The 25,345-nt window shown below is 45.7% G+C and overlaps 1 protein-coding gene across 2 annotated transcripts in view; it reads left to right on the top strand.

Annotated features, from left to right (window-relative positions):
- Positions 1-25,345, top strand: part of ABL1 (ABL proto-oncogene 1, non-receptor tyrosine kinase) — a 97,537-nt gene that overhangs the window by 54,876 nt on the left and 17,316 nt on the right. Inside the window, exons 1-4 of one of the 2 annotated variants that reach the window (XM_090021324.1) lie at positions 3,020-3,498; positions 14,925-15,098; positions 15,860-16,155; positions 22,755-23,027. In XM_090021324.1, the coding sequence (XP_089877450.1) occupies positions 3,414-3,498; positions 14,925-15,098; positions 15,860-16,155; positions 22,755-23,027 (828 nt within the window). In that variant the 5' untranslated portion in view covers positions 3,020-3,413. Of the gene's footprint in view, positions 1-3,019; positions 3,499-14,924; positions 15,099-15,859; positions 16,156-22,754; positions 23,028-25,345 lie in introns of those variants that run through there. The other variant, XM_090021323.1, reaches the window with a different exon arrangement.

Raw genomic sequence — 25,345 nt, 5'->3', positions numbered from 1 at the left:
CCTTTGTCAGCCCTATCTCAACCTGTCTCATATGATTAGTGTGGCCCCACTTTCCATGAGATGATGCCAGCCCAAGTTGCCCTGTGCCTCATCTGCACATACATTTTTGGAACATCCCAAGATTTGTGACAGTTGCAGTCATGAGTGGGGGGCTAATTGGCACATGGATCTGGAGTACTGAATAATGCTGAGCTGGGGTCACCATGGCTTGAAATGCTGTTGACTCTGCTGGGGCCCACCCCAAATGAACCATGCAGCAAACTCATGAGCCTTTTGTCTTTGGACTAATATCGTACATAGGTTGTGCTATATGCAAGTAGGTGCTTGAGTGCTAGTGGGGTGTGTTTATGGAATACACGTGCTAAAACTTGTAGAAGTTTCAAAATAGGTAAAATGCTTCAATTCTGGATGAATTAAATCTATGGGTACCCTATGTGCAATAACTACAGCTGTGTTTGTTTCTTTCAAGGTCATTTTTTTTTTTTTACATTTATTCCTCACTTCCATGTGCTTAGAGAGAGCAGGGCCTGATAGTGCGGAGGAGGAGAAAGGGCTGCAGGGAGAAGTTGGGGGAAACGGAGATCAAAGGGGCTAGCTAACCCCCCCCCCCAATTTATTTTCTCTACTGTCATGGTGGGAGGGGGACAAATGCAAGACAAACCTCCAGTAATTAGGTTCTGTAACTGGAAAATAATATCAACTTTATACATTTTCCATATATGGACTCTATTGGAGGGGTCATCTTATAATCAGGGTCATCTTGTATTCAAGTAGATATCCTATATCTAGGTGAATGATGGTATGGAAAGAGCACGTATGTAACAGCACTTTTGGGGGCTATTGTTTCTATGTCATCCATTATATATAAAGCACAGGGAAATAAAGAAGCTTAGGTCTTTGTAAGCACTTGTGGAAAGTCCAGTTTGCTACGGCAGACACTAGGGAGAATGAGATGAGAGGAAAGATGAAGCTTACAGAGATGGGGTTGCATGGGGCTTGTCTGTTTGAATTAACTGAAGGGTTTGTCTATATGCGGGGGGGGCGGTGATTCCAGATAAACTCTGCATAGGCACTCTTATACCAAAATATGAGTGCTTTTGGGTGTGGATCAGTTTAATTTGGAACAAGAGAGACTCATTCTGCATTAAGTATATCCCCAGAAGGCATGACTGTTATGCTTTAATGTGCACCCAGCTTTAATCTGAATAAATTCCCCTGTGCACGCAAGCCCTAAAGGTGCATTAGCTTAAGCGTCAAACCGGTGAGGATGGAATTGCCTTACTGGCTCTACGGTCTTGAGTACTGAATACACAGTAACAGAAGAGCCTGGAAAGCCACTAGACTGGTTGACCCATAGAATATCCAGACAAATTCATAACTACTGGGTAGACCAGGTCCTTTGAGTTAATGTGATATCTTTGACTATTTAGTCGGTCTAATAAAAGAGATCACATTTACCCAAAGGACTTTTTTCTGCCTATGTCCTTGGACCAACACGACTACAACCAGTACCAACTAACTACTGTGGTGGATGTTATGCATGCACATGCCTACCTAGTCTCAGTTTTTGGATTTTCATCAGCCAGTTTCTTTGGAAGCCTCTTAGAGCCAGGCAGTGGCTAAATCGAGGAAGGGAATTGGGAGAATTTGAAAACTGGCATAAAATTGTTGAGCTTGAACAACTTCAAACAATAAACGTAATCCTTGTTAACTCTGTTGGCGTTCATTGTCTTAACCTTAATCATAATGAGCCTGTTGAGCGTTAACGGGGGCGGTGTGGGTAATTCCACTGGAATGTCACTGGAATTCTGCATTCTTGCAACTGCGGTTGAAAAGGGAGAGGGGAGGAGGGAGACGTTTCATGGCATGGAAAAGTAGTGTAATCAAGTCTAACAACTTAAGACTCAGATCCGCTGTTTTGACACTCCTTCATAACAGTTCCCTAAACACGATACTCTGAGCATCAGCATGTGATGGCTGGGGCCCTCCTGCATCTTGCATAACCCTCGTCCTCCTCATCTCCTGGCTTTACCCTTCTTTTTGAAATCCCGCAGTTGAACTTACCGGCTTTGCCTCAGTTTCCTTTGTCAAATGGGAATAATCATGTTCACCCATTCTCTTTTTTGGGAACGGCTGGGAGATTTTTGGAACGTGGGGGCAAAAACTGAGCCGCTTGCTGGGTTGCTAGGCACGTATCAGATGCATTGTGATGGAATTTGCTTGTGTTATTTGTTGACAGCAATGAGGCTTTTTTATCGTTAGAACATGATGTTACATGCATTCAGTTTTAAATTCACTGCCTAGATCAATATAAAAGCTTGCATGCATTTAAACAGAATCATCATGGACCAAGCTTGGCTCTGGACATGGGGGTCATGCAAGGTTGGAGTATACTGGAGATGTAAAATTTGAGGAGCAGCAAGCCAGAGCTAGGTCTGAGCAGTCAGCAGGAGCAGCATTCAGAGGAGGAGAGGCCACTGGGATTCTCCTAGGTGTTGCCTCCCACAGGTACCAAGAGTACTCAAAAAGCAGAATGACTTCCGGTCTTAGGGGAAGAGCTCTGACATAAGGATATTTATCATGGTCTGAAGTGCATGTCCTCGGGGAATGGTACCCGCTCCTTTCCTGCAGCCCATCAAAGCTTGGGGAATAGCTGTGAGCTTTGCTTTTTTGTACCACAAAGAATAGGATTTGAAGTATTCCCAAAGCCCTGGGTACTGTTCTTTAGAGCCCAAACCGCTGTCTGCTCTCTATCAGGCCATGCACTTTTACCACTGCAAAAGCAGCCTGCATGTCTAGAGTAGCCTGTGATTTCTATGACTCCCCGCTCGCCAGAAAGGAAGAGCGTGTCTCCCGTGGCGGGGAAGCCTCGCTGGGGTTTATCGGCTCTCTGGGAGTGCTGGAGGACGTGCTCCGTCCTGCTGCCATCGGAAGGAGGAGGGTTAAGCTGTGCTGTGGGCGTTCACGAGCCTGTCTGATGTCATGAAGTCAGGCAGCCGGAGCCTGAAGGGGGCCCTTTGTTGGCAGTTCAACTTGAGCAGCCCTGCCTGCACGAAGTGCCTAACGGACTCGGAGGATGAGGGGAGGAACAGGAAAGTTTCGGAGCGGCTGCGGGAAGTAACCACTTCCAACTGCGTTGGGTTTTATTCCCACCCCGCTCTCTCCCGCCAAAAGAGTTAATGAGAAGAGAGCAAGACTCAAGCTGAGTTTTGGGACCAGGCATTATGGACCCCACGGACCACCCACCTCTCCAGCTCATTCTTATGGTCTTAAGAGGGCTGGATTTTTAGACCCCTTAACAAGGAGCACTATATTTTTTTTTATTTTTTTTTTTGCGCACGCGTGTGTGTGTACGCGCGTGAAGCTGAAGGGGGAAGGGAGAAAGCGAACGAACCGAGGCCGAGCTCTAACAAATGAAAATGTTGGAGATCTGCTTGAAATTGGTGGGCTGCAAATCCAAAAAAGGACTTTCCTCTTCCTCCAGCTGCTATTTGGAAGGTAAGTTCAGGGCCGGAGCGGATGGTGGGGGCAGGCTTGGCTCCTTGAGGCCTAACAGCTGGATTCGTGAAGTCTGGAATCTCTTCGCTTAGGCCTCTGCGAAGTTGTGCGGCTGCTTTGCATTGCGAGAGGAGCAGCCAGAAGTGGAGCGGAGAACTTCTCCCCCCTCCCCGATCTTAACTGACGGCTAGAACGGCAAGACTTATTTTTGAAGTTAGCCTAATCCTGTTAGCCTGTGCTCTCCCTTCTGGGACGGAGAGGAGTCCCATGGGCTCTGTGGATCCATGTGTGTTCACAACCAGGTGATTTTCATTAACTACAGTGTACCCAAGGCATGTTGCTCTACCATTTATGGTTGTAGAATTGCAAGGGATCTTACTTCTGATCCAATAAACAAAGGCATTTCTGCAGGCCTTGAATTTAGTTTTGCCCGGAGAAGGATCTCCCTTTATTTTGGAAAGGGGAAAGCATACAGTGAGGAGGGAAGGGAGGGAACTCCAGAAATGAAGGCAGCCATGTGAAGGAGCCCAGCTGCTTGGAAAGTGTCTTGCATTTAATTGATTTCCACAAGAATGGGAAGCACCCAGCAGAACACTTTCTGCATCTGTTTAATGGTATTCTTTTATTTGGTTTTGGCGAGGCTCGGACCTCTTTTGTGTTTGCTTTCTGTGCGGATTCACACAACTGAGTTTTACTGGCAGGAATGCTAGGGGAAAGCAAATATCCAAGCTGTGTGCATGAGTGTTTGTGAGGACTATATTGTGAATTTGTATGCTTGAGGAGTTGGGGTGGATGCCCCTTTGTGATCAGCTCACTGGCCAAGGACTCAAGTGTTCTGGGTTCACGTCGTGCATCTGGCAGTCTCCCGCTGTGACCTCGAAGAAGTTGCATAATCGCCATGTGCTCAGTTTTCCCATCTGTTCAGTAGGCATAATGTTTCCTCTTGCCCAACTTTTCAGCCTTATCTGTTTCAATTGTAAGCTTGTCAGAGCAGGGTATGGTCCTTGTTGTGTGTCTGCTTAGTGACCAATGTGGCGTGTTCCTGATCTTTGGCATCTCTAGGTGCAACTAATATACAAATAATACGCATGCCAGTAGTCCCGTGCTTGCTCATCAAATCAGCGAACACAGATGGAACCATGTGACTTGCAGCTAACTTTGCTGAAGTGTCAGTTATTCCCAAGAGATGTTCCTTATCATTTCCTCATTTACTGTCTTGAAAAACATTAATCCCTCTTAACAGATCAGTCTGAGGAAACCATGATTTCCTTGTAAATATTTTCCTTTTCAAGGGTTTAAATTTGTCAGATACTTGTTTGACCTACTGTTCTCCAGGCCAAGTGGCAGAAGTATTTCTTCTCTTCTTTCTTTCACCATTTCCATTCTAACTCCCTTTCTCATTTCTCACCATGCTATTTAAAATTAAGCATGGCTAGACCTACCCATGAAATAATTCTGTTTAGTGCCTCCTACACGGGAAAAACTGTTGTGCAGAACCACTGATTTTATAAAAAGTTTTAGTACAGTTAAAAAGCTGGGTTCCTATGTTTATGGGGAGACTTTAACCATGCTGGACCCCAGTCATGTTTCAGCTGGATTCTTCCATACAGTTTTTAGTGCCTAGGTAGGACATTTGCATCCATGCTGTAAGATTGTGATATGAGACTGTATCTGGCCTTTGTCTTCCCAGGCCAGGAACACATTTCTCTAATAACATTAGAGCCCCATTGTCTCAGTCCATGCTGCCAAGACCAAATTGTTACAATGGCTCTCTAATACAATAAACCTTAGGGTCTTACTTCAGTTTCTCTAAGATTATTTAAATGCTCATTTCTTGTACTGGGCTCAGGGAATGAGTTTTAAAAGTGTTTTAACACTCCTCCAGCAAGGTGATATCTAGAGCAAACTCATTTCTAGGCTCAGCATGGGACAAAGCCTAAGTCAGCATCCAAAGATCTTGATGGAAACTAATAGATATTGCAACCACAACCTTAATCATTTTTGCCCTCCTGCTGAGACCCGCGGGGCAGAATACACACAACTTCATAGTTGCGGGTACTTGTCCATGTCTCTGGAGAGGTGCACGAAGGATGGAAATATATTGGTGTCTTAAGAGAGAGATCATTCCTGAAGTTCAAGCTGTGATTTGGTGTTTTAGATTTGGTTCACATAACAATTACAGTGGATTAAAAAGGCATTTCTTTCAGAGCTGTTGTAGTTTTCTCTGATGGACTCATTAAAGCACCTGGTAGGTTGCTCCAAACCACAACTTCTGGAGAGACAGGTGGAAACTGTATTACCCAGAGGATGAAGACGGCTATATTTCTCATGGAGAATTCTTACTTTTGATGGAAGCAACAGGTCTTCATCTGAGCCAAGGGTCTAATAAAGCACCTGAGAAAAACAGCCAGGAGAAGAGGTAAACCCAGGTCAGGGTCCACAAAGCATGCTCTTGGCTCCAAGTGAGCTATGTGCCAACCTGTTGTTTCCCTGGTACTTTGCCTTACAATGCCACCAAGGCCTGAATAAATGTTAACTGGACTGTTGTGCTACTTCCTTTTCCACCAGGCTTGCATTGTGCTGTCGTAGCAATGCGCAGTTATAGGGGAGAAAAAGGAGAACACGACTATAACTTGGACCTTCCTTAGCTAGCGTGTGTGAGTGCAGCGGCGATTGGTCACGTGACAAAAGGCCCACTGGTCTCGTGGGGAAAATATCACAGGTAGCTGTGCTGGGAAGTGAATGGGGTGTCTTGACCAGCCTGCACTTCAGCAATACAGTTTGCGCATGTAAGGAACTGTCACTATTTAACAGTTGAGTTGCAGATTAACCTGCCAGTTCTTTTCAACTTCATGGTGAGTCTAAATTCTTATCATCTGGAGTTCCACTTCTGCTCTTTTTAGAAGACTCCCTGGTTAATAATTACATCTGTAATGAGAAAAAGGGTAACACATCATCTGTAGTGCTAATATTACCAACCACCTTCCCTTCTCCCCTCTATATCAGATCCTCTGTTTACCATTGACATTTTTCACTGTTTGCCTTTTTCTTAGGTTGAGCAATACAGATAGGCTGCCCCAGTAACTTTAACTTGCAGTTAGTTTAGTTTCTTTTGAAGAGTTTTTTTTTAAATACGTTAGCATACTGTTGCAATGCTTGGCTTGCACATGACTGGGAAGTGCAACACCACCAAACCTGCATCGATGAGAATTTTGCACAAATTTCTGAAGAGGTTTCATGAATGTGAGAATTACATAAAAGAAACCGTTTAGATACAGCAGTGGTTAGGAGCCATATACTTTCTTCTTTTGGGTGTGTGGTGCCTTGAAGACATAAATGCTGGGTCCCAGAGGGCTGGTCCTACAAGACCTGAAGTTATAGGGAAATTATCTGTTGTTACTGTGTTAGTAGCTAGGAATGAAGGTTGTTATGGGTCCTCTTTGTATGTTTGTGGGTAGATGAAAGGGGTTAGGGTATTGGTGCTTTGCTAAGTTGGCTTGATAGTTTAAGCATGCGCTCTACTGAAGTTGGGACCTATAAGAGTTTCCTTGTTTTTTTAATCAACCTGGTGTTTCTTAAACTGGTTTTCATGCTTGAGATTCCCCATTTGCAATGTAAACTGGGCATTTCTGTTTAAAATAATATTTATCTGTGCGAGTCAAGTGGGGAAAGCCCAAACATTTGTCCTCTGTTCTTCTGGTCCCTTTTCCTTCCCTTGTCTTTGGCAGTCAGCACAATCCCTCGCATGCTTTAAACCAAGAAAGGGAAGAGATGCAGCAAATGCCTGTGCCAATCTGATCTGGAAAGTGGAGTGTGTGCCTGCCCCAAATAAGGGCTGAAATAATCTCACTGCCTTTTTGGGGAGGCTGCACGTTTTAATGCTGAGAAGCAGAAGCCTCACTTAAAAACCTGTAAACAGTTGCAGGAAAGCAGAAAACTGTTTTGTGCCCGCTAGTAAAACCCTTTGTTTTCTGAAGGAACCAAAATGATTTCTAACCTCCCAGCCGTCTGAGCCATATAGATTGTGCTTTTTTTTGGTCAAGTGTCTTGTTACAGCTCCGCTAGATCAGCCCAGGCCGAGGAGCCGCCAGTAGCCACGGCCCATTCTTCGAGAGCTTTCCTGTGCACTTTGGCACATACCAGGCTGGGCTGATATCAGTAGCCTTGACTGACAGAAGTGAGTGGCATGGTGCCAGGCTTCTGCTGGGAGAACTGATCAGGATCTACTCTGCAGGGAATCCGTTTGGAACAAAGGAGGCGTACATAGCCACGGCAGCCCAGGGAGTCTCCTTCCATTTGTTTTACCCAAGCAAGTGATTTTTGGTTGCCAGACAACACTGCACATGCCTGCTCTCTCTCTCCTTTTCTATTCCACCCTAGCCCCTGATCACCCACCCTCTTGCTGCCCATTGTGACTCTTTGCTTCCGGCTCTTGTAATGACCTCTTAGCTAATCAGTGATCACTCGCTGCAGTGCTTTTTACCCACCCTTTATTATAGCCTGGGCTTTGGCTTATGCTTGGTAACATTTGCACACTGGGCTGTAATGATGGAGGTGTTATAATTTCACCAGGAAAGTTACAGCCTCTTCCAACCAGGGGAATTCCTGGTAGTCTGGTTTCTTTTCTGTTGCTCCAGTTAAGTTGCTCCAGCTGTAATTCTGCTTCACTTTTTCAAGTGCTTTCCTGCCTCAGAGCTCTGAGATGGATGAAAATCATTACTCCCGGCTTTATAGATAGAGGAAAGTGTAGCTCAAGCCAAGGCAGGCAAAGTCTTTGGGTAGAGATGCTACCCTTTATTAGAACAACTAAATAGTTGTCAAAAAGTTTTATTTGCAAGCCTTCAGACACACGTGGTTCCTCAGGCAAAAAAAAGACCAATGGTGAGATTTTTTCAGAGGTGCCTGTCCTTTGGAAAAGTCAGTAGACTTATGGAGGGGGAACACTTACTTAACTATCTTTAGAAAAAGTCATCTGTCAAGAACCAGGAATGAAACGCAGGTCATTCCTCTGCCACTGTTTCTCTTTGCATGGATTGAAATATTTGATGGGCAGTAGAAACAGAAGTGATTTTTTTTTTAAATGGTACACAAAGGAGCTGTATACCCAGGATTAATGCAGTGAACTGAAGAACACAACTGCAAGGGTAAATCGCAAGTAAAGCTTCCTGGCAGTGAAGCCAATTAGACCCCAAAATCATCTTGCAGAAGGAAATCCCAGAAGCTGCATCTCTGGGGACATCAAAAGCTAGGCTGGACTGAACACTAAAATGCTCCATAGTACTCATTTGTGCCCTGTTGGAGGGAATACCATAGGTCGGGTGGCTAAGCTGCAATATACATACCACATGTGGCACAGGTAGCTTCTGTGTGGCAAACAGCAGATCAGGGAGGGGACAGGCAGCATAGCAGCAGGTAGAGCAGAAAGCAGAGCAGTAGATCAGGCAAGGGAAGGGGATAGGAGTGGCACTTGGGAAGGTGGCAGGGCTGATCTGTGGCACACCTGCCAGACAAGTGGGTCCCTGCTGGAGTAAACAGCCCAGCTGGGCTCTTTTGTCGCACTGAATGTGCTCATGTTGCCTAGAAAAATATAACCACTGGTGGGAATCCCAGCAGGCTGAACCCACCTGTTGATTTGGGGCTATGGATTTCCTTTCCTGGAACTCATTCCTGCTATTACAGACTGCACTAGGAGGGCTGGCATTGGTGTTTGCTTAGTTTTGTTTTGACATCAAGTGTTAATTGAAATTGTTAAGTGTGTGTGTGGGGGGGGGGGGTGTCAGGAGAAGCAAATGTTTAAAGACTGAAGTGCCTCTGCTTTTGTGTTGCCCCCAGTGATTTCTGCATCTCTCTTTCCCTTTGTGAAAAAGGGCACGTTCAGCCAGTGGAGTTGTGATGGAGCAGTTAAGGACGAGTGTGACTGGGTGGAAGGGGAGCAGTTGACATATTGGAGTGGTGTATTTTGCTGTTCCTCTGTAATTAGGTGACACTTCATACCTGGGCATTTGCCATTGCAGTGATGATATTGGACTGGAATAACCAAAAGTTGGGCAGCGACACAACTTCTGTAGCAAAGAGAAAGGACTTTGCTACTGGAGTTAGGTGAGACAGCTGTAGACTGGCTGACAGGATAGCCTGAGCGTGTTGCGCAGTGGAATGGGGTTCGGAATAAACCTGCCTCTTTTTTGGAAGGATCTCTGTGTGTATGCATGAGTGTGCATGTGAGGGCTGTTCAAAAAGCATCGAGATTGATGCTGTAGGAAACAGAATATTTTATTTACAGGGGTTTTGGCTTAATTTCCTTCGAAGCATGCTCCTTCTGCAGCCACGCGCTTCTCCCAATGTTTCTGCCATTGTGGAAGCACCTCCGATAAGCAATTTGTGGAGGTGCTAAAAGCAGCTCAGTTGCATTTTGTTTTATGGTTTCCACATCACAAAATCTTCTTCCTTTCAGGGTGTTCTTTAGTTGAGGGAAGATATTCACCTGATATGGCCCCATGTGACCCTCAACTAAAGAAAACTTTAGGGTCGCATGGGGCCACATCAGGTGAATATGGAAGCTGCGGCACTTGTGGGATACCGTGTGACTTTTTCTCTTCCCTCGACTAAAGAAAACCTTGAAAGGAAGAAGATTTTGTGATGTGGAAACCATAAAACAAAATGGGACTGGGTCGCTTTTAGCGATTCCACAGATTGCTTATCAGAGGTGCTTCCAACAATGGCAGAAACGTTGGGAGAAGCGTGTGGCTGCAGAAGGAGCATGCTTCGAAGGAGATTAAGCCAAAACCCCTGTAAATAAAATATTCTGTTTCCTACAGCATCAGTCCCGATACTTTTTGAACAGCCCTCGTGTGTGTGTGTGTGTGTGTGTGTGTGTGTGTGTGTGTGTGTGTGTGTGTGTGTGTATATATGTGTGTGTGTGTGTGTATATATGTGTGTGTGTGTGTGTGTATGCGCACACACATTTTTTAAAGATGTGTGTGTGTGTGTGTGTATGCGCACACACATTTTTTAAAGGTGTGTGTGTATATATGTATATATGTGTGTGATATATATACACACACACACACATGCACACATACTATTTTTTAAAGATACATATACACATGCATTCATACATGCGCACGCATTATATTATTATTATTTTTAAAGGATATATATACGCACACATATATATATACCCACACACACACACTTTTTTATTATTATTATTATGTTTTTCAAGATTCTGTCAGGTGTAAGAAATCCCTGGGTGACCACTAAGGGAAAATTGTGATTGAGGCAGTACATATCAAAGAGGCACATGGCGGGGGGGAGTATCTCTCATTCAGCCTGGATGTGTATTATTCTTCCATTTTGCTTGCTTGCAGAGGGAGGGGGACGGGAGCAGGGAGGCTTCAGATCTGACTGATTGTTAAACTCCTTGCCTGTGTGATGTAATCAGTCTGCTCTGTATCCTCAAACCGCTCCTTTAACCACAAACTTTCCCAAAAAAAGGGCTCGCTAAGTTTGGGAGTCCACAGGATGTTTGTTTTGTTGGAAGATGCGAGGTCTTTTCCTCCCCGTGGGACAACCCAGCAGTCAGCCTTGGAAGCTTATTATAATGTCGCGCTTCCCCTGCTGTTTTCCAGCCTCACGCTTTAATTATTAAGGAAATCTCCTCTCTTTGGTCTAGACCGGAATCCTTTGCATCCAGGAATCGTTGTAAACGTGGTCCCCAGGAATGATTCACGGCTCTGTGTAAACAGCAATTAGCAAGGCATTGTTATGCTTACTAGACATTTCAGAGCACAAACGAGAACGAATCCCATGAGAAACTTTTATTAGAAGGAGGCAATGTTTGGTGTTGCATCAAATGCCCGATTCAGAAGGACTAAGGCTGATGAGGTTTACCTCAGTCATTGGGTTGGTCATGGTGGAGATAGATTTTACTGTAGATCCTGCTGTACTTAAGAATCAAGACATCTTTTTCCTGGGTATGGAACAGATAAGAGAGCCCAAGCACCAGTGAGTTGCCTCCCAGGCCTGTGAAAGGAAAAAGCAAAAAAGGAAATAGGAGATGAGAAGAGCTGAGGGCAGAGGTACCCAAAGGGATTCTCAATGCCCTGTAGTTCCCGTTTGACGGTTGTCATCACGGCAGAGGTCAAGCCTTACGGAGAGGGGTCTGCTGGCTATATTGCATTGCATGGAGAGGTGTGATTTGCCCGTCCCCCAGTGAGTGCATCTAGCATTTCCAGCACATGGGAATCCAAGTAAAAAGTGGGTTGTAAGGAAAAAAATGAAGCACTGACTTAAGGGATAGAAAGCCCAGAGCCAACGGGAGTGGAAGATAGACGAGTGAAGGGCAGAATAGCAGGAACTAGAGCTACGAAGACTTTTGCTGCAGCAGAAACACAATCCTGAGTGACTGATGGAAAATTTACCGGTACGGACCCTGTGAGAGAGACTCAGGATAAGCTTATGCGGCAGTGAGCAGCAGAGCATGCATCATCTTGAAACTAAGGAGTTTAGGCCATGCCATTAAGAAGCAGCCAGGGGATGGTGGTATGTGGATGGATGTGCTGGGCACAGAGGGGAGGCTCTTAGCATTTCCAGCTTTATGTGTAATCTCCTTGCTTGTATTTCTGCTGGTCCCTGGGCTTAGGGAAAGCAATCAGTGAAGGTTTGAGGTGTGCCCTGCCGTTTCTCAGGGGCAGCGTTTGCCAAAATGTGTCATTGAGGCAAAGCCAGCCTTTGGCATCCCAGCACCAGCACTTGCGGTTGTGTTCAGCATTCAACACAGACTTGTCTCATGGTCAGAAAGGAAGCGAGGAATTTGGCATCCATATGTCATGAGTCAGTTTCGACATCGGCATGAACCGGGTATGAGGAAGGATTCTGCGGAGCGTGGTGGCTGGGCTCCAGCATCCTGATTCAGGGACAGGCATGAGCAATCCACTGCCAGGCCTTGGTCACACTAATTGGAGGGGAGGCTGCCTTGGATTTCCTGCCTTCCTGTTGAATCAGTCCCCAGTGGGAGGCATTTTCCTTCCTCACTGAGGTGCAGGTCCATCCCACGGCATATACGTACAGTGTTTGGGGGCAGCAGCTCACTCATCCCAGCAGCCCTTCTCCTTGGTGACCTCCAGCTGTTTGCTATCTGCTTTTTTCCAGGTGTTGACCAATCTGATGATTGGTGACGCTTAATCATGGCTGCACCCCCCCGGTTTGATATGGCAATTTAATGGGGTTGATGGGATCAAAGTGGGTTTCAGGGCAAAATGATTGTAGGTTAGTTTTTCCGCAGATGGATTTTCTGTTTCTTAATTAAGCATTCAAATGTGACTCAGCACCAGAAAGGGTGGAGAAATAGTGTTGCAGAGGTGTTTTACTTTTCCACATCACTCTCTATTGTTTGAGTTTTGTTAGTGTTTGTATTTTTCTTTTGTCAAGCCTCGTGTAAGGACTCTTCTCATCTGCTACATAATTATAATTCCCAGCATCAAATATTTGCTGATGAAAAGCAAGCCTAATTATGTGTATAGTTATCGTTGAACTCACTCGCTCCCAGTGATTATAGTAATCCTCTTCATAAATACACACTTGCTGGATCTGTAGCAGTTTGGTGACTTACACCTAATGTATTCCGGGTGTTGAATTTTTCTGAGATTCAGAATCTTTCTGCTGCCAAAGCCCCAAAAGTAAGCCAGTCAGACATGGTAGTGCTGTGATTTTAGCCCCTTTCTGATCCAGTAAGACAACAGTTGCTACAGATGCATTAGTATGTCTGGTTCCCTGCACGCAAAGTTTGAAATCTCTGGTTCACAAATATTGGTTCACTCTGTAAATAAGACCTAGTTTGATTAAAAAATCATGTTTTCATATGTTATGAGTAATTCCCACAACGTGCCTGCTTGCATCTGAGCAATCCCAGCAGATGTCAGCCGAGAACTGTTGCTGAGAAGGGAAGGATCTGGGGTGAGGGGAGGTTGTGGAAAACTTAGATCATAGAGAATTAAAGCTGAAAAGGACCTCGGGAGATCATCCAATCCAACCAGGGATTGAATGTGTGATCTTTATGAGATCTGGACTGACAGACAGGTTCTGCAGAAGAAATGTCACGAATCATTGGTTCCAAGGCAGCATCTTTATGCATCTGCTCCTATCTGGTAGGAAGGTAAATGGGGCATCTCACCCAGGGCTGGGTTAACCTTTTAGTCGGCCCTAGTGAAACAAACTCATGGGCCCCTACTTAATACTGTATATATGTTTTTTCCACTCAATAATTATAATATGTAAAATAAGCGCACCTGGGCCTCTTCTTCACTTAGGGCCCTAGGCCTGTCCCTAATTTGCCTATGCATTAATCCAGCCCTGATCTCACCCTCGGGGTAAAAATTACTAATTCACCAAGTTTTACCTTCCATTTACCTCCAAATAGGAGCGGACACATGAAGTGGGGCAGCTTGAGTGCAGCCTGTCCTTCCCATAACACCATATAATTTGTTCATCTCTCCGTGCCCTCGGAGCACCACACACAGCACAAAGTGGAGACGGGGCAGGTTAGCAGAACCAGGACCTGCTTGTAAATGTGTTTTTCCATTTGGGTCAGAGGCCTGGCATTTTCCCATGATTACTGGGCAGGAGGCTTGCAACAGCGAGTTGAGGACGCTCTGTATGCTTGGACTGACTCCGTATTTCGGTTTTACCTTTACCAAATATCATAACCAGAACGTGCCACATCCTTCAAGCGGCTTTTGTATCTCTTTCTCTGGAGGCAGCTTATGACGTAAGCCCCTTACATATGCACAAGGAGTAAACGAATGCTTTCCGTGTTGCTTTATGTGTTACCAGCCTTGGTGGGGGAAACATGGAACCTGGTCCTTTTTAAGTAAAGTAATGAAGAAGGGGAATTGCTTGCAATTGTTTTGCAATGCAGCAATCTGTGTAACGTCAGGCTCTGTAGGCAGGGCATTTGGTAGTGTTTGTCTTGGGCAGTCTTTGCAACTACTTGGAGTCTTCAGGGATTTAATTTGTAGCGAATTTTGAACAGATTTCCCTTTTGTTCTCTGAAAAGAAAAAGAGATGGCTTCTTTGATGCCTGAACCAAGCTACTGGCAAAGCAGCAAACAGGTACGAGAGCAAGTTTAGCAGGGGGGGAGAGAGAGAATGGAGTGGCTTTCCCACTTCACCGTGTCTTTGGGAGGCAGGGAAGGTACCTGCTACAGGAAAAAATGTGGGAGCCCTGCTGGACAAAGCTTTGGTATGAGTGCGCTCTGCGTACAGCATCAGATTTGAATTAAGGAAGTGTCTAGTTGAGCCCCTCCATCCGTGCACATGAGGACCCCAGATGGCAAAAAATGCCATAACTTAAACACCCATCGTGGGTGGAGAAAGCAGATGGCTTTGATCAGCAAGAATGAACCTGTTTCTTTCCCTCTCTCTTACAGAAGCTCTTCAGAGGCCAGTTGTGTCAGATTTTGAACCCCAAGGTCTGAGCGAAGCAGCCCGCTGGAACTCCAAGGAAAACCTCCTGTCTGGTCCCAGTGAAAATGACCCCAACCTTTTTGTTGCACTGTATGATTTTGTAGCGAGTGGGGACAACACTCTTAGCATAACTAAAGGTAAGAGATCTGCAGGGAGTGGTTTGGGGCACGTGGGGGGAGAACAAATGAGAGAATACTCTTGGGAACAGGTGAGTTGTATCAGTCCATGTGCAAAACCAGGCACGGTCTTTTTGGAGTGGAAATTGTCCTAAAGCAAAGAGAAACCTTTCAGGAGGAAAGACCCTTTTCAGAGAAGCAGTCTGTATCAGGTATGTGTTGGGGGAGTGGGGGGAACTGATACCAAAATCAAGCCAAATAGCGGGAGCAAAGACAAACCCTGGTGGAGCTGTCACAAGCTTTAAAGTGCAGCCTTTCACTGTACAACTGGGTTTCATTACGATGTAGCTCTTCCCTGAAAAATAACTGGATAAAAATAGCTCCTTCTTACTTGCTAGCTCTGTTTCTGGGATGTACTTGAGAGCCATATCTGCTTCCTTGGCTAATTGGAACAAGTTTCTGCTATATTTTCCCCCTCTCTTGTTACAGCCTTGTGGAGCCAGCACAGGTACTTTGCTGGATTCTGTTCGAGCTCGAACATTATCAACAGAAATGTTCACTTCAGGTTTCAGTCCACCAAAAGGCTTAACTTTGAAACCATGTCACCTTGAACATGTGACTAATCCCATTGGTTTTAAAGCTGTTCATGCTTGAAGGCACATGCTGAGCATCTTTGTCAAATTAGTGCATTTGGTCCGATTGCAGAATCTCGGAGAATGTGTGGACCAGACCCTGGCTCGACCATATTCCATATGTAATTATTCTGTTGTTGTCATGCTAAGGTGAAAAGCTCCGTGTGTTGGGCTACAATCATAATGGGGAATGGTGCGAGGCCCAAACGAAGAATGGCCAAGGCTGGGTGCCAAGCAACTACATCACCCCCGTGAACAGCTTGGAGAAGCATTCCTGGTACCACGGCCCTGTGTCACGCAACGCTGCTGAATACCTGCTGAGCAGTGGCATCAATGGCAGCTTCCTGGTGCGTGAGAGTGAGAGCAGCCCAGGACAGAGGTCCATATCACTGAGATACGAGGGAAGGGTGTACCACTACCGGATAAACACTGCATCTGATGGAAAGGTAGGAGTTAAACCTCCCCATGTGCTGTAGAAGGGTTCAGTATTGCTCCCATTGAAGTCTTATGGTAGTTTTGCCATTGAGTTCAGTGAAAACAAAATTGGATTCTAAGCACCAGCCTTCAGCAACTAGACAAAGAGCACTCCAGATATCCCACTAGACAGAGCTGTGGGGAAATAAATGCACACCTCTAGCAAGGTCCTTAAATAAAGGTAGGATGGGTTGCGGGGGAGAAAGCATCTTAAGGCAGAAGATGTTGGGCCACTTAAATTCCTGGCATAACTGCACAAGTGTCTTTGGCCAAGAACTGTGTCAAGTTAAAAAGCACAAAGTTGGGTATTTTTTTCAAGTATTCTCTTTATCTACTAGTAACAGCATGGGAGAGCATGAAGACCAGAATAACTAAAACAGGCATGTAGCATCACCCTTTACTGCTTGTTTGATTTTTGGCTTGGATAATGAAAATGGGAAAAATTGTTTCACTTTCATTTATGGCCAGTTTCTGGTCTCTGTTTCCATCAGGTTCTTGTTCATTGGCACAGGGCCACAATGCATAGCTTGTGGACACTGCAGTGAAAAATGGTGGTTGAAAAGTATAGTTTTTTTCTTTGGTTTTTTTATCTGAATTTCATGGATAGGTTTTTATTGGTGGCAGGGTTTGGAAAAATCTTTTTTATGAGGACACTGAATTTTAGGCCAAATCAGAGCAGGTGGTATCTCTTCCTGTCCAGCACAGATGTTGCAGTGTTGTTCTAGGAGAGCATGGTCAGTGCTGATTTTCATGAAGTCCTTTCTTTTGGCAACCTGGTTGCTTAAAGATCCAGTGCTTTCAAAGAAATGTAGCAGGGTGTTAGTGTCCTTCCTGGGATGGCCAATTTCCCTGTGTCCAGTCAGGTCCAGATTCTGCTCCCAGTGGCATCAGAGGCAAAACCACTGTTTGGATTTCAGTATTACAGAATCGGCTCCTCTAAAAGAAGCTCCCGTAGCACAGGCTGGGTAGCCTAGTGTTATGCTCATAATAGCTTCTCAATTTGTCTAACTCAGCACTGTGGAAAACCATTTTCAGTCGTTGTTGCATCTGAAAGGGGTTTCTAGACAATTAAATGTTACTCGGTAAGGAAAAGGCTTTTTAGCTGTTTTAAGGTAAAGATTTGTATTGAGAGAGATCAGAGCATGTTCTTCAAGGCAGTGCATCCTATATCTGAGGGGTATGGGTCTTGCAGCCTCTTCGTTTTCCCTCTGCCACTTCTTGTGACACAGCTAGGCTCGGTGAGGTTGAGATTAGAAATGTCGGTGGTCTGTGCCGCATACCCAGAAGAGAGCTAAAGGCTGGTGTGGAACATTATTATTCCTTCTACATCTGGTAGTTGACACAGCTTCTTTTCAAACTGGTGCCTGGGGTCATGGTGCTCCCTTGGGAAGATGTTAAGCCAGGTCCTCTGCTGGTTTAAATGGGCATCCTCCCATGACCACTTAACTGCATGGGGTCATGCACCTATGTAAAAACTTGCGTCTGAAAGTGCTCTTTATCCCAGGAAGGAGTCATGCAGAGCTAATGTCTGCAGTTCAGAGCTGTGCTAAGGAAGTTAATGGCTGCTTTTCCCCATGGTTGTTTTAATTGGCATTGCTGAGCATAGATACTGCCATGCAGACTTCATTAAAAGTACCTGAAGCTGACAGCGTTTGAAATATCAAATCCAAGCACCATGATGGGGAAAGGGCAGAGGATGCGATGCCTAGAAGAGAGAGAGCTTGTATCCATGTCCAGCCACGTGAAATTCAGGATGGCGCTGGGCCAGGCAACTTCCAGTCTGAACGGCTGGGTGTCAAGTTGTATTAACCACTGGGCAATAAGTCATCAGTTTAGAAAAAGAAAAGCGAATGGTAAAGCTCTTTCCTTCAGCTCCTTGGGCACCCTGGGCCTTCTCAGCCCCAGCATCTCAGTCTCATTAGTTAGCCCATCTGAGGAATTTAATATCTGCGAGCGCTAGTTAGGATGAATAGCTTTGGTGGGCTCATATGCTGTGACTGAGTGAGCACAGCACCAGGAGAAAGAGGCATTACAAAAATGTGCGGAACAACTGCTGCTTGGCACAGAAATATGCCTTGCATAGCACAGCTTTTTTTCCGAGGAAAATGGAAGGGTGTGGGAAGGGGTCACAGGCAAACAGTGACTTTTTAACTGCAGCTCTATTGAAATCAAACCCGCGGTGGCCCAGTTCAACAGTTTAAACAAATAAGAAATCCTCCAGGAGTTTTCTCTTGACCTCCCACTTCAGTCCGACCACCTCTTCTTTATTTTAAGGAAGGCAGTAAAAGTGTCCCTTCTTGGCTGGCTGGCGCAGGGCAACTAGCCTTCTGGTAAACCACTTCCGTGCTCCAGAGAGCTCGGGTTTCCTGAGTTGATAGTACTTGAGGGCAAGCCTCCTATTCAGTAACCAAACCAAATAAACAGTATTGTCCAGCTGGTTTTAAAATCTTGTCATTCTCAGCAGAAAGGGCCACAGGACAGTTTATCTTTATACAGTCTGTGTCTCTTCCCTCTTGGCATTCCCGTGGGTTGAGGCGACGAAAATCCATTCCTGGATCCTGGATGCTATTTGTGGACTTTTTTTTTTTTTTGGCTTGCGGTAGGTTTTATGTATTTTGATTGAGTGTGTGCAGTTGCGGATGATGAACTGGCTTCAGCACAAAGATACATCAGAGGGCAGCAAGGAGTCAGCCGTGGCCTCTGCTGAGATTTATCCACTCCCAACTCTGCTTTTCCCCAGAAGGTCAAAGAGCCTGTAGCAGAAAAGGGGAAACAACCTGGGGACAGGAAGCTTCAGGCAGGCAGCTGATTTCCACATGCAGCATAGACTGGAGACCCTTGAAGCAGGTGGCCTGAGGGTTTGGTTTTTTCCCCCCTCTCGCCAAGCAGTATGTCATTAGAACAGCTAGTTTTGGTCCCCTTCTGTCCTCACCCTCTTCCCCTTTCTCAGTTTGTCGTCTCACACGAACTAAAATCCATTATGTCTCTACAGGCGCAGTTAGCAGCCCCAGATGGTTCCTGGTGGAATTTGTGCGACAGGAAGGCTGGGTTAACATTTTTCTGAAGGAGGCCTGAGGAATGGCAATGAATGCTTGAGCAGACTGTTTGCACAGCTCATTGCATTGCATAGGTAGCATGCCACTCATAGCTCCTGGTAGTTTCATTCTCTTCTGGTGCACACTAGAACTGCCAGATGCAGACTTGCACACATCATTGCGGTTCTGGTTTCCATTAGCGCTGATCGGAAGCAAGGCTGTCGGGATTGACTGTCAGGGTTTAATCATCGGAAGGGCCTTGTTTGCAAAACGGTAATACAGTGGAATCAGCTCAGCAAATCGGAAGTTTTATGCATGTTAAAACGTGAAGAGATATGAGCACGTCTTAATGGAGGGCAGGGCAGTGCAGGATTCTAACACCATGCGGGGCTACGTTAGTAGGAGCCGTGGCAGCAGATTCCTCTGCTCTAGTTGGCACCGGTGAGGCCGCATCTGGAGTCCTGTGTCCAGTTCTGGGCTTCCCCACTACAGAAAGGATGTGGACAAAGTGGAGAAAGTCCAGAGGGGAGGGCCACAAAAATGGTTCAGGGCCTGGGGCACATGACTTAGGAGGAGAGGTTGAGGGAAATGGGCTTATTTAAGGTGCAGAAGAGAGGATTAAGGGAGTATTTAATAGCAGCCTTCAACTACCTGAAGTGTGGTTACAAAGAGGATGGAGCTGGACTGTTTTCAGTGGTGGCATGACAAGGAGTAATGGTTTCAAGTTGCAGTAAGGGAAGCTTAAGTTAGATGTTAGGAAAAACTTTCTCTTGAAGAGGGTAGTGAAGCACTGGAACAGGTTGTGAGGTTGTAGAATTAGAGGTTTTTGAGACCTGGGTAGACAAAGCCTTGGCCAGGATGGTACAGTTGGGTCGTCCCTGCTTTGAACAGAGGGTTGAACTAGATGTGACCTCCTGTGGTCCCTTCCAGCCCATTTTCTGTGATTCTGTACCTGACTTTGCTGTGTAATTGCTGTGAGGTCTTTAACAAGTCATCTGAGCCTCACTTTGCTGATCTGTAAAGTGGACTTTGTAATCTGCCAGACAGGAATATGGGGGGCGGGGGGGCAGTTCTCATATGGTGCTTTATAATCATAAGACAAAAGACACCATGTGAGTCTAGGTGCCCTGATTTGTTTAGTTTTTAATCCCAAGGGTTCCCAGTGCAGTAGTGATCTTGAACTACAATATAATGTTCTGTGCGTGCTCTTTATATTGTGCCCGTCAGTGCAGCGTCCAAACTGTGAGTGATGGCAGAAGCTTGCTTTTACAGATAACCATCTGTGCAACACAGTGGTTGTGCTAGCTTGGACCAGCAGGTCTAAAAGCTCTAGTCGACCCTGAGGATGCTCCACTAGCAGCTCGCAGAAGATAGTTGGCTCATGTTGTGATGCCTTTCATCTTTTCAGTCGGCTTACTTTCCTGTCTTCTGGAACGTTTTTTTGCAAGTGCCTTCATCTTTTGTACCAAAAAGGGTTTTTACATTGCAGTAGTGAAATGAGATGGAGACAGTTACGTTGGTATGGGAGTTCCTTCATGAGCTTTGCCAAGAACAAAGGAAGGTGAGGGAAGTCAAAAAGCAGGGAATGTGGCTCTCTTGCAGTTCGATGCAGGAATTCCCTGACTGGCTGCATGAGTCAGTGTGTTCTCACCAGAGCATATATATTGTTGTGGCTTTTGTTCAGGGCTTGCAGTCATGCTTGCACCAGTGTGCTGCTCCCACCCTCTTGCCCCTTCAAAGGATGTTATCCTCAGAGGAAATGCTGGTTTTAGCCAGGGATGATGGCCCCACACCAGTGGAGGAGGGTGCTCCTACAGCAGTTATCTTCTAGGCTCCAAATACCGGAGGGATGTTGAGTTTCCTAGAGGTTTTACAGAAGACAGCGCTCTTGTTAGTCAGGGTTTCACTTGAAAAGCGGTAGCCACAAAGGACTTGTAACAGCATAATCGACTGTGACTCACACCACTGCAGAGGCGCAGGTGGTGAGCTGGGGACATCGTTGCAGACCACACATTTTGGTTCTCTGCGGCTTCCTCTGTGCTGTCTGACTGAACTGTATACCTTCCCTGCATGGTGACCGCCAGGCAGACCCTGGGAGGCCTGGAACATGCAACGTCTGCCTGCTGAGACAGACTGTAAGATTTAAACTGCGTTTAATCATCTAAGCACTCTCCTTTTCTGGAGGCTTTTTAAGGCAGGTGCGGGGGGGGGACCTCTCTTGCACTATTAGAGTTCCTCAGTTTGGGCAACTGCTGTCTGGTCTCCTCTCCTTTGTTTCCTCCCACCAAACTGACATGGAGACATGCAGTCATTTCCAGTCCTCATCCCTGCCCCCTTCCTGGGTTCACCGCACCAAATACAAATCTTGCACAGTGGGGTTGCCAGGCTTCAGTCGAGAACTTGTGCTATCTGATTCCCGTCATCTTCCTTGCTTCCTCTATGTCCCCTTGTCTAATAGACATGCTGCCGGTGCTTCTCCTGCTAGCTCATCTGTTCTGTGAGTCAGGCCCATGACAAAGCTGTGGCCTCTAGTTGATAAGTGGGGCCATGCAGTTTTGAGCATGGACCAATACACTGGTGCAATGAAACGCTCTCCTTCTTTACCTTAGAGGTTATCAAGATAATGTTGCTGTACTGTTTCCAGAATCCAGCCCAGCTTGTAGAAAGGTTGGGTTTGATTTTAAACATGGGGAATGTAGAGTGTTTCCAGCATCCAGCCCAACTAGCAGAAGGTTGGGTTTGATTTAAAGATGGGGCATGTAGAGTGTTTTATTGTAGGGTCACTTGAGTGGCATTTTTGAAATGGTACGTGAAGCTTCCTACGAGTAGAAAAAGAAAGATGTGTACGGCATTCTGTGTCAGTGTGGCCCAGCTGCCTCCTGGTCAGTGGTCAGGACTTTACATGTATGTAGCACCTTTTAACCAGGCAGATCTTAAAGCAGCTTGTGCCCATTGCTGGGTTGGAATGGCTCAGGCAGTTTGGCCCTCCCTCACAACACTGCATAACTGCTGGGAGAGCAGTGTCCTCCTGAAACTTCAGGAAGAATTGAGGAAGATGAAATGTCATTAGCGAAGTAGAAATCTGGTCAGGACATGGCCACTCTGCTTCTGAAAAGGGGGCACGGGAATCTTAAAGTGATTGCAAATGGCCAGGGTCTCCTTTGAAAGAGAGCACTTTCTGTACCCCTAGGGTGATTCAAGACTCTTGGCAGCTGTTAGTCCCAGTTCTGGCTGAAGGTTTTGCCTGTTCAGTCTTCTCTACTAAAGGTTTCCTCATCTGTATGTTGGTCATTCTTAGGCTCTGGTTAGCTCTTGAGGGCTAACCATAGAGTCATAGAGAAGTAGGGTTGGAAAGGACCTCAAAGCAAAAGGAGCTGACGTGACTGCAGGCTCCCGGGTGAGCAACATGAAACCTAGGAGCCCTAAAACCCTCCCATAAACCTGGGAAACCAAAAAGCAAAGCCTGCAGGTCACTGGGGTTGTATCAGTATCCAGTGTGCTTTGTGCAAATGACCTCTCTCCTGCTTGCTCCTCAGCTGTACGTCTCATCAGAGAGCCGCTTCAACACTTTGGCAGAGCTGGTCCATCACCATTCGACTGTAGCAGATGGGCTTATCACCACTCTACATTATCCTGCCCCCAAACGCAACAAGCCCACTATTTATGGAGTATCTCCAAACTACGACAAGTGGGAAATCGAGCGAACTGACATCACCATGAAGCACAAACTTGGAGGGGGCCAGTACGGAGAAGTGTATGAAGGAGTCTGGAAGAAGTATAACCTCACTGTGGCTGTGAAGACCCTGAAGGTAAGAACAGATGCCTTAAACATTCCTGTTTACCTTACAATGCTTGGAGCACGGATTTGAGACCGTTCTGTTGCTAGAAGCGATGCTTGGGTTGTGCTTCATCTGTCCCTCAGCTGAGGTTAGATGATACCAGTGAATAGAAATCCTTCTTTTGCATATTGCAGCTGGTCTTGTAACATCTGGGCCTGTGGGTTGACTGCGTTTATTGGTCCTTTCCAGTTGTTTTACCCTTGTGTGAAAGCTGGATGATTTTCATTTTAAAGACTTTGTCCATACAACAGCTATAGTGAACTCGGGGTAGCTGCTTACAATGCGATTCTGACTTGTAGCATACCCAGGATCTTATCATCATATCCAGTAACCCAGATGAAATTTTGGATGTGCGTGTTTTAGTTTCAAATATGAGTTGTTCATATGTGAACAGAACTGGCACAAGTTGTTGAGAAATCTTGTGGGTTGTAACATGGGCAACACAAAAATTGGAGATCGGGCTGAGGCATACTCGAACTCGTAACAGCTATGTTAAATGTAGTAACCACAGGTGGTGTTTGTCCCTAAACGCTGTCCCTAAAGCTTGTGTAGGTGGAAAATGAGTATTTTGTGTAGCTATCCACTGTCAAAAGATTTAGGAGAGGAGGAACGGGTCAGAATTCTGTTTGTGGCTCTACCATTTAGTGTCTCTGCTCCCCTTTCCCCATCTGTTGAAGTGGGGACAGTGGGCCCCACGGACATGGTGATGCCTAATTCATTAACACGGTAAAACTACCCCGAAGTGTTGTAACACCTTCTGTCCATGTTATTTGATTGTTTCATTGTTTGCACGTGCTTGATACCATGTCCTCATTGTTTGAGTTTTGGTGTGATCTGGTGATGCAGAAACAGAACAAATGAAAACTTTTCTCAGGTTGGAAAGTCTGAAAAAGAGACTTTAAAAAAGCAGTGGTTCTCAACTTTTTTTAGACTCGAGGCAAGTTTCAGAAAAAACCAGCTTTTAGTTTTCACGTGTCTTTTGACTACCAAAAAACAATAGAACAGATCTTCTGTGGCAAAGACCCCCACAGGTCAGAATGCTTTGAACACTGGATTCCTGTTTGAAATCTCTGGGTTTCCCTTGTGAATCGTGTTTGCACACTTACCAGTGCTAACATTGCCTGGCACCCTACGACACCCTTGTGAGAATCTCGCAGCACCCTGGTTGAGAATCACTGGCAGAGAGGCTTCATGCCTGAGAACAAAGGGCTCAGACAGTGGGTCTCAACCTCTTCAGACTCATGGCACCCCAGCATAACATTTGTGAATGGAGCAGCCCTCCGTTTTAAACATGAACTCATTTAATACAACACTTGCCTCTTTGCAGAGGGATGTGGGAGCAACCAGGCCAGGACACTCTAAGCCTGCATTTGATCTGCTCATCTCCTTGTACCTGGCAGCACCCATCAAAGGATCTCTCATTGCCCTGGTTGAGACTCATCTGTCTAGAGAAAAGCTGCCATCGCTCATTGCTTGAATCCTGGCTGGTGCTGTGTTTCTGTGTGGTTCCGGTCTGTTTTTCATCTGGGCTTTCAGTTGTGCCCGGCAATTGCTTTTTCAAAGAGCTGCTGGTCCCCAGCAGTTTGATCCAGAAGAGTCTAACATTTTGGATTCCCTTTCTGGTTTATGCATGAGGAGGGCGACACCTAGCGTTAAATGGGATCATAGTTCACTGCGCAGGAAAGTGCAGTGCAAATCTCCTCCCTGTCCTTGAACTCTCCGCCTTGCAGAATGGGGATTAAACTAGCTCAATGAACTGCTTATTTAGAGGAAGAATGAGAGGCCGGTTGTTTTGCTGAAACACTGGGCTTATTGCAGCCCTCTCCAACCTGCTGCCATTGTGACACTTGAGAGAGAAGTGGCATTTTCAAAGTGTTTTTCCTCTCATCCCAAAGAGTTATTGTGCTTCTTTCACCTTGGCTTTGAAAGGCCCCTGTCAACAATGGCACTGAACCCTCTTGCCAAAAACCCGTGTTTGTGCATCAGAAGCAGGTGCCTTGATGTGAGCCATGACTGCTTCGAACATGCCAAATAAAAACTTAAAGAAGCATGACTGAAAATGGTTCATAATGTAATGCGGAGCAGCAGGCTCCACTGGGAAATGTCAGAACGCCCTAAAAGAGACTCCAGAAGTGCCTGGATGTGAAATTATGCACACTAACCCATCCTTAAAAGCCACATTGTAATCCACCATCCTTAAATCCATCAATCTACTGTCTGACAGGTGGGATTATGACGCTCTTCAAAGTTTTGGGTAATATTTTAAAACCACATTTATATTCCAACTA

Source organism: Crocodylus siamensis, chromosome 11 (assembly GCF_052110815.1).
Source record: "Crocodylus siamensis isolate JL-2025a chromosome 11, ASM5211081v1, whole genome shotgun sequence".
NCBI classification, from domain to species: Eukaryota; Metazoa; Chordata; order Crocodylia; family Crocodylidae; genus Crocodylus; species Crocodylus siamensis.
This window is presented reverse-complemented; position numbering and strand designations above follow the sequence as displayed.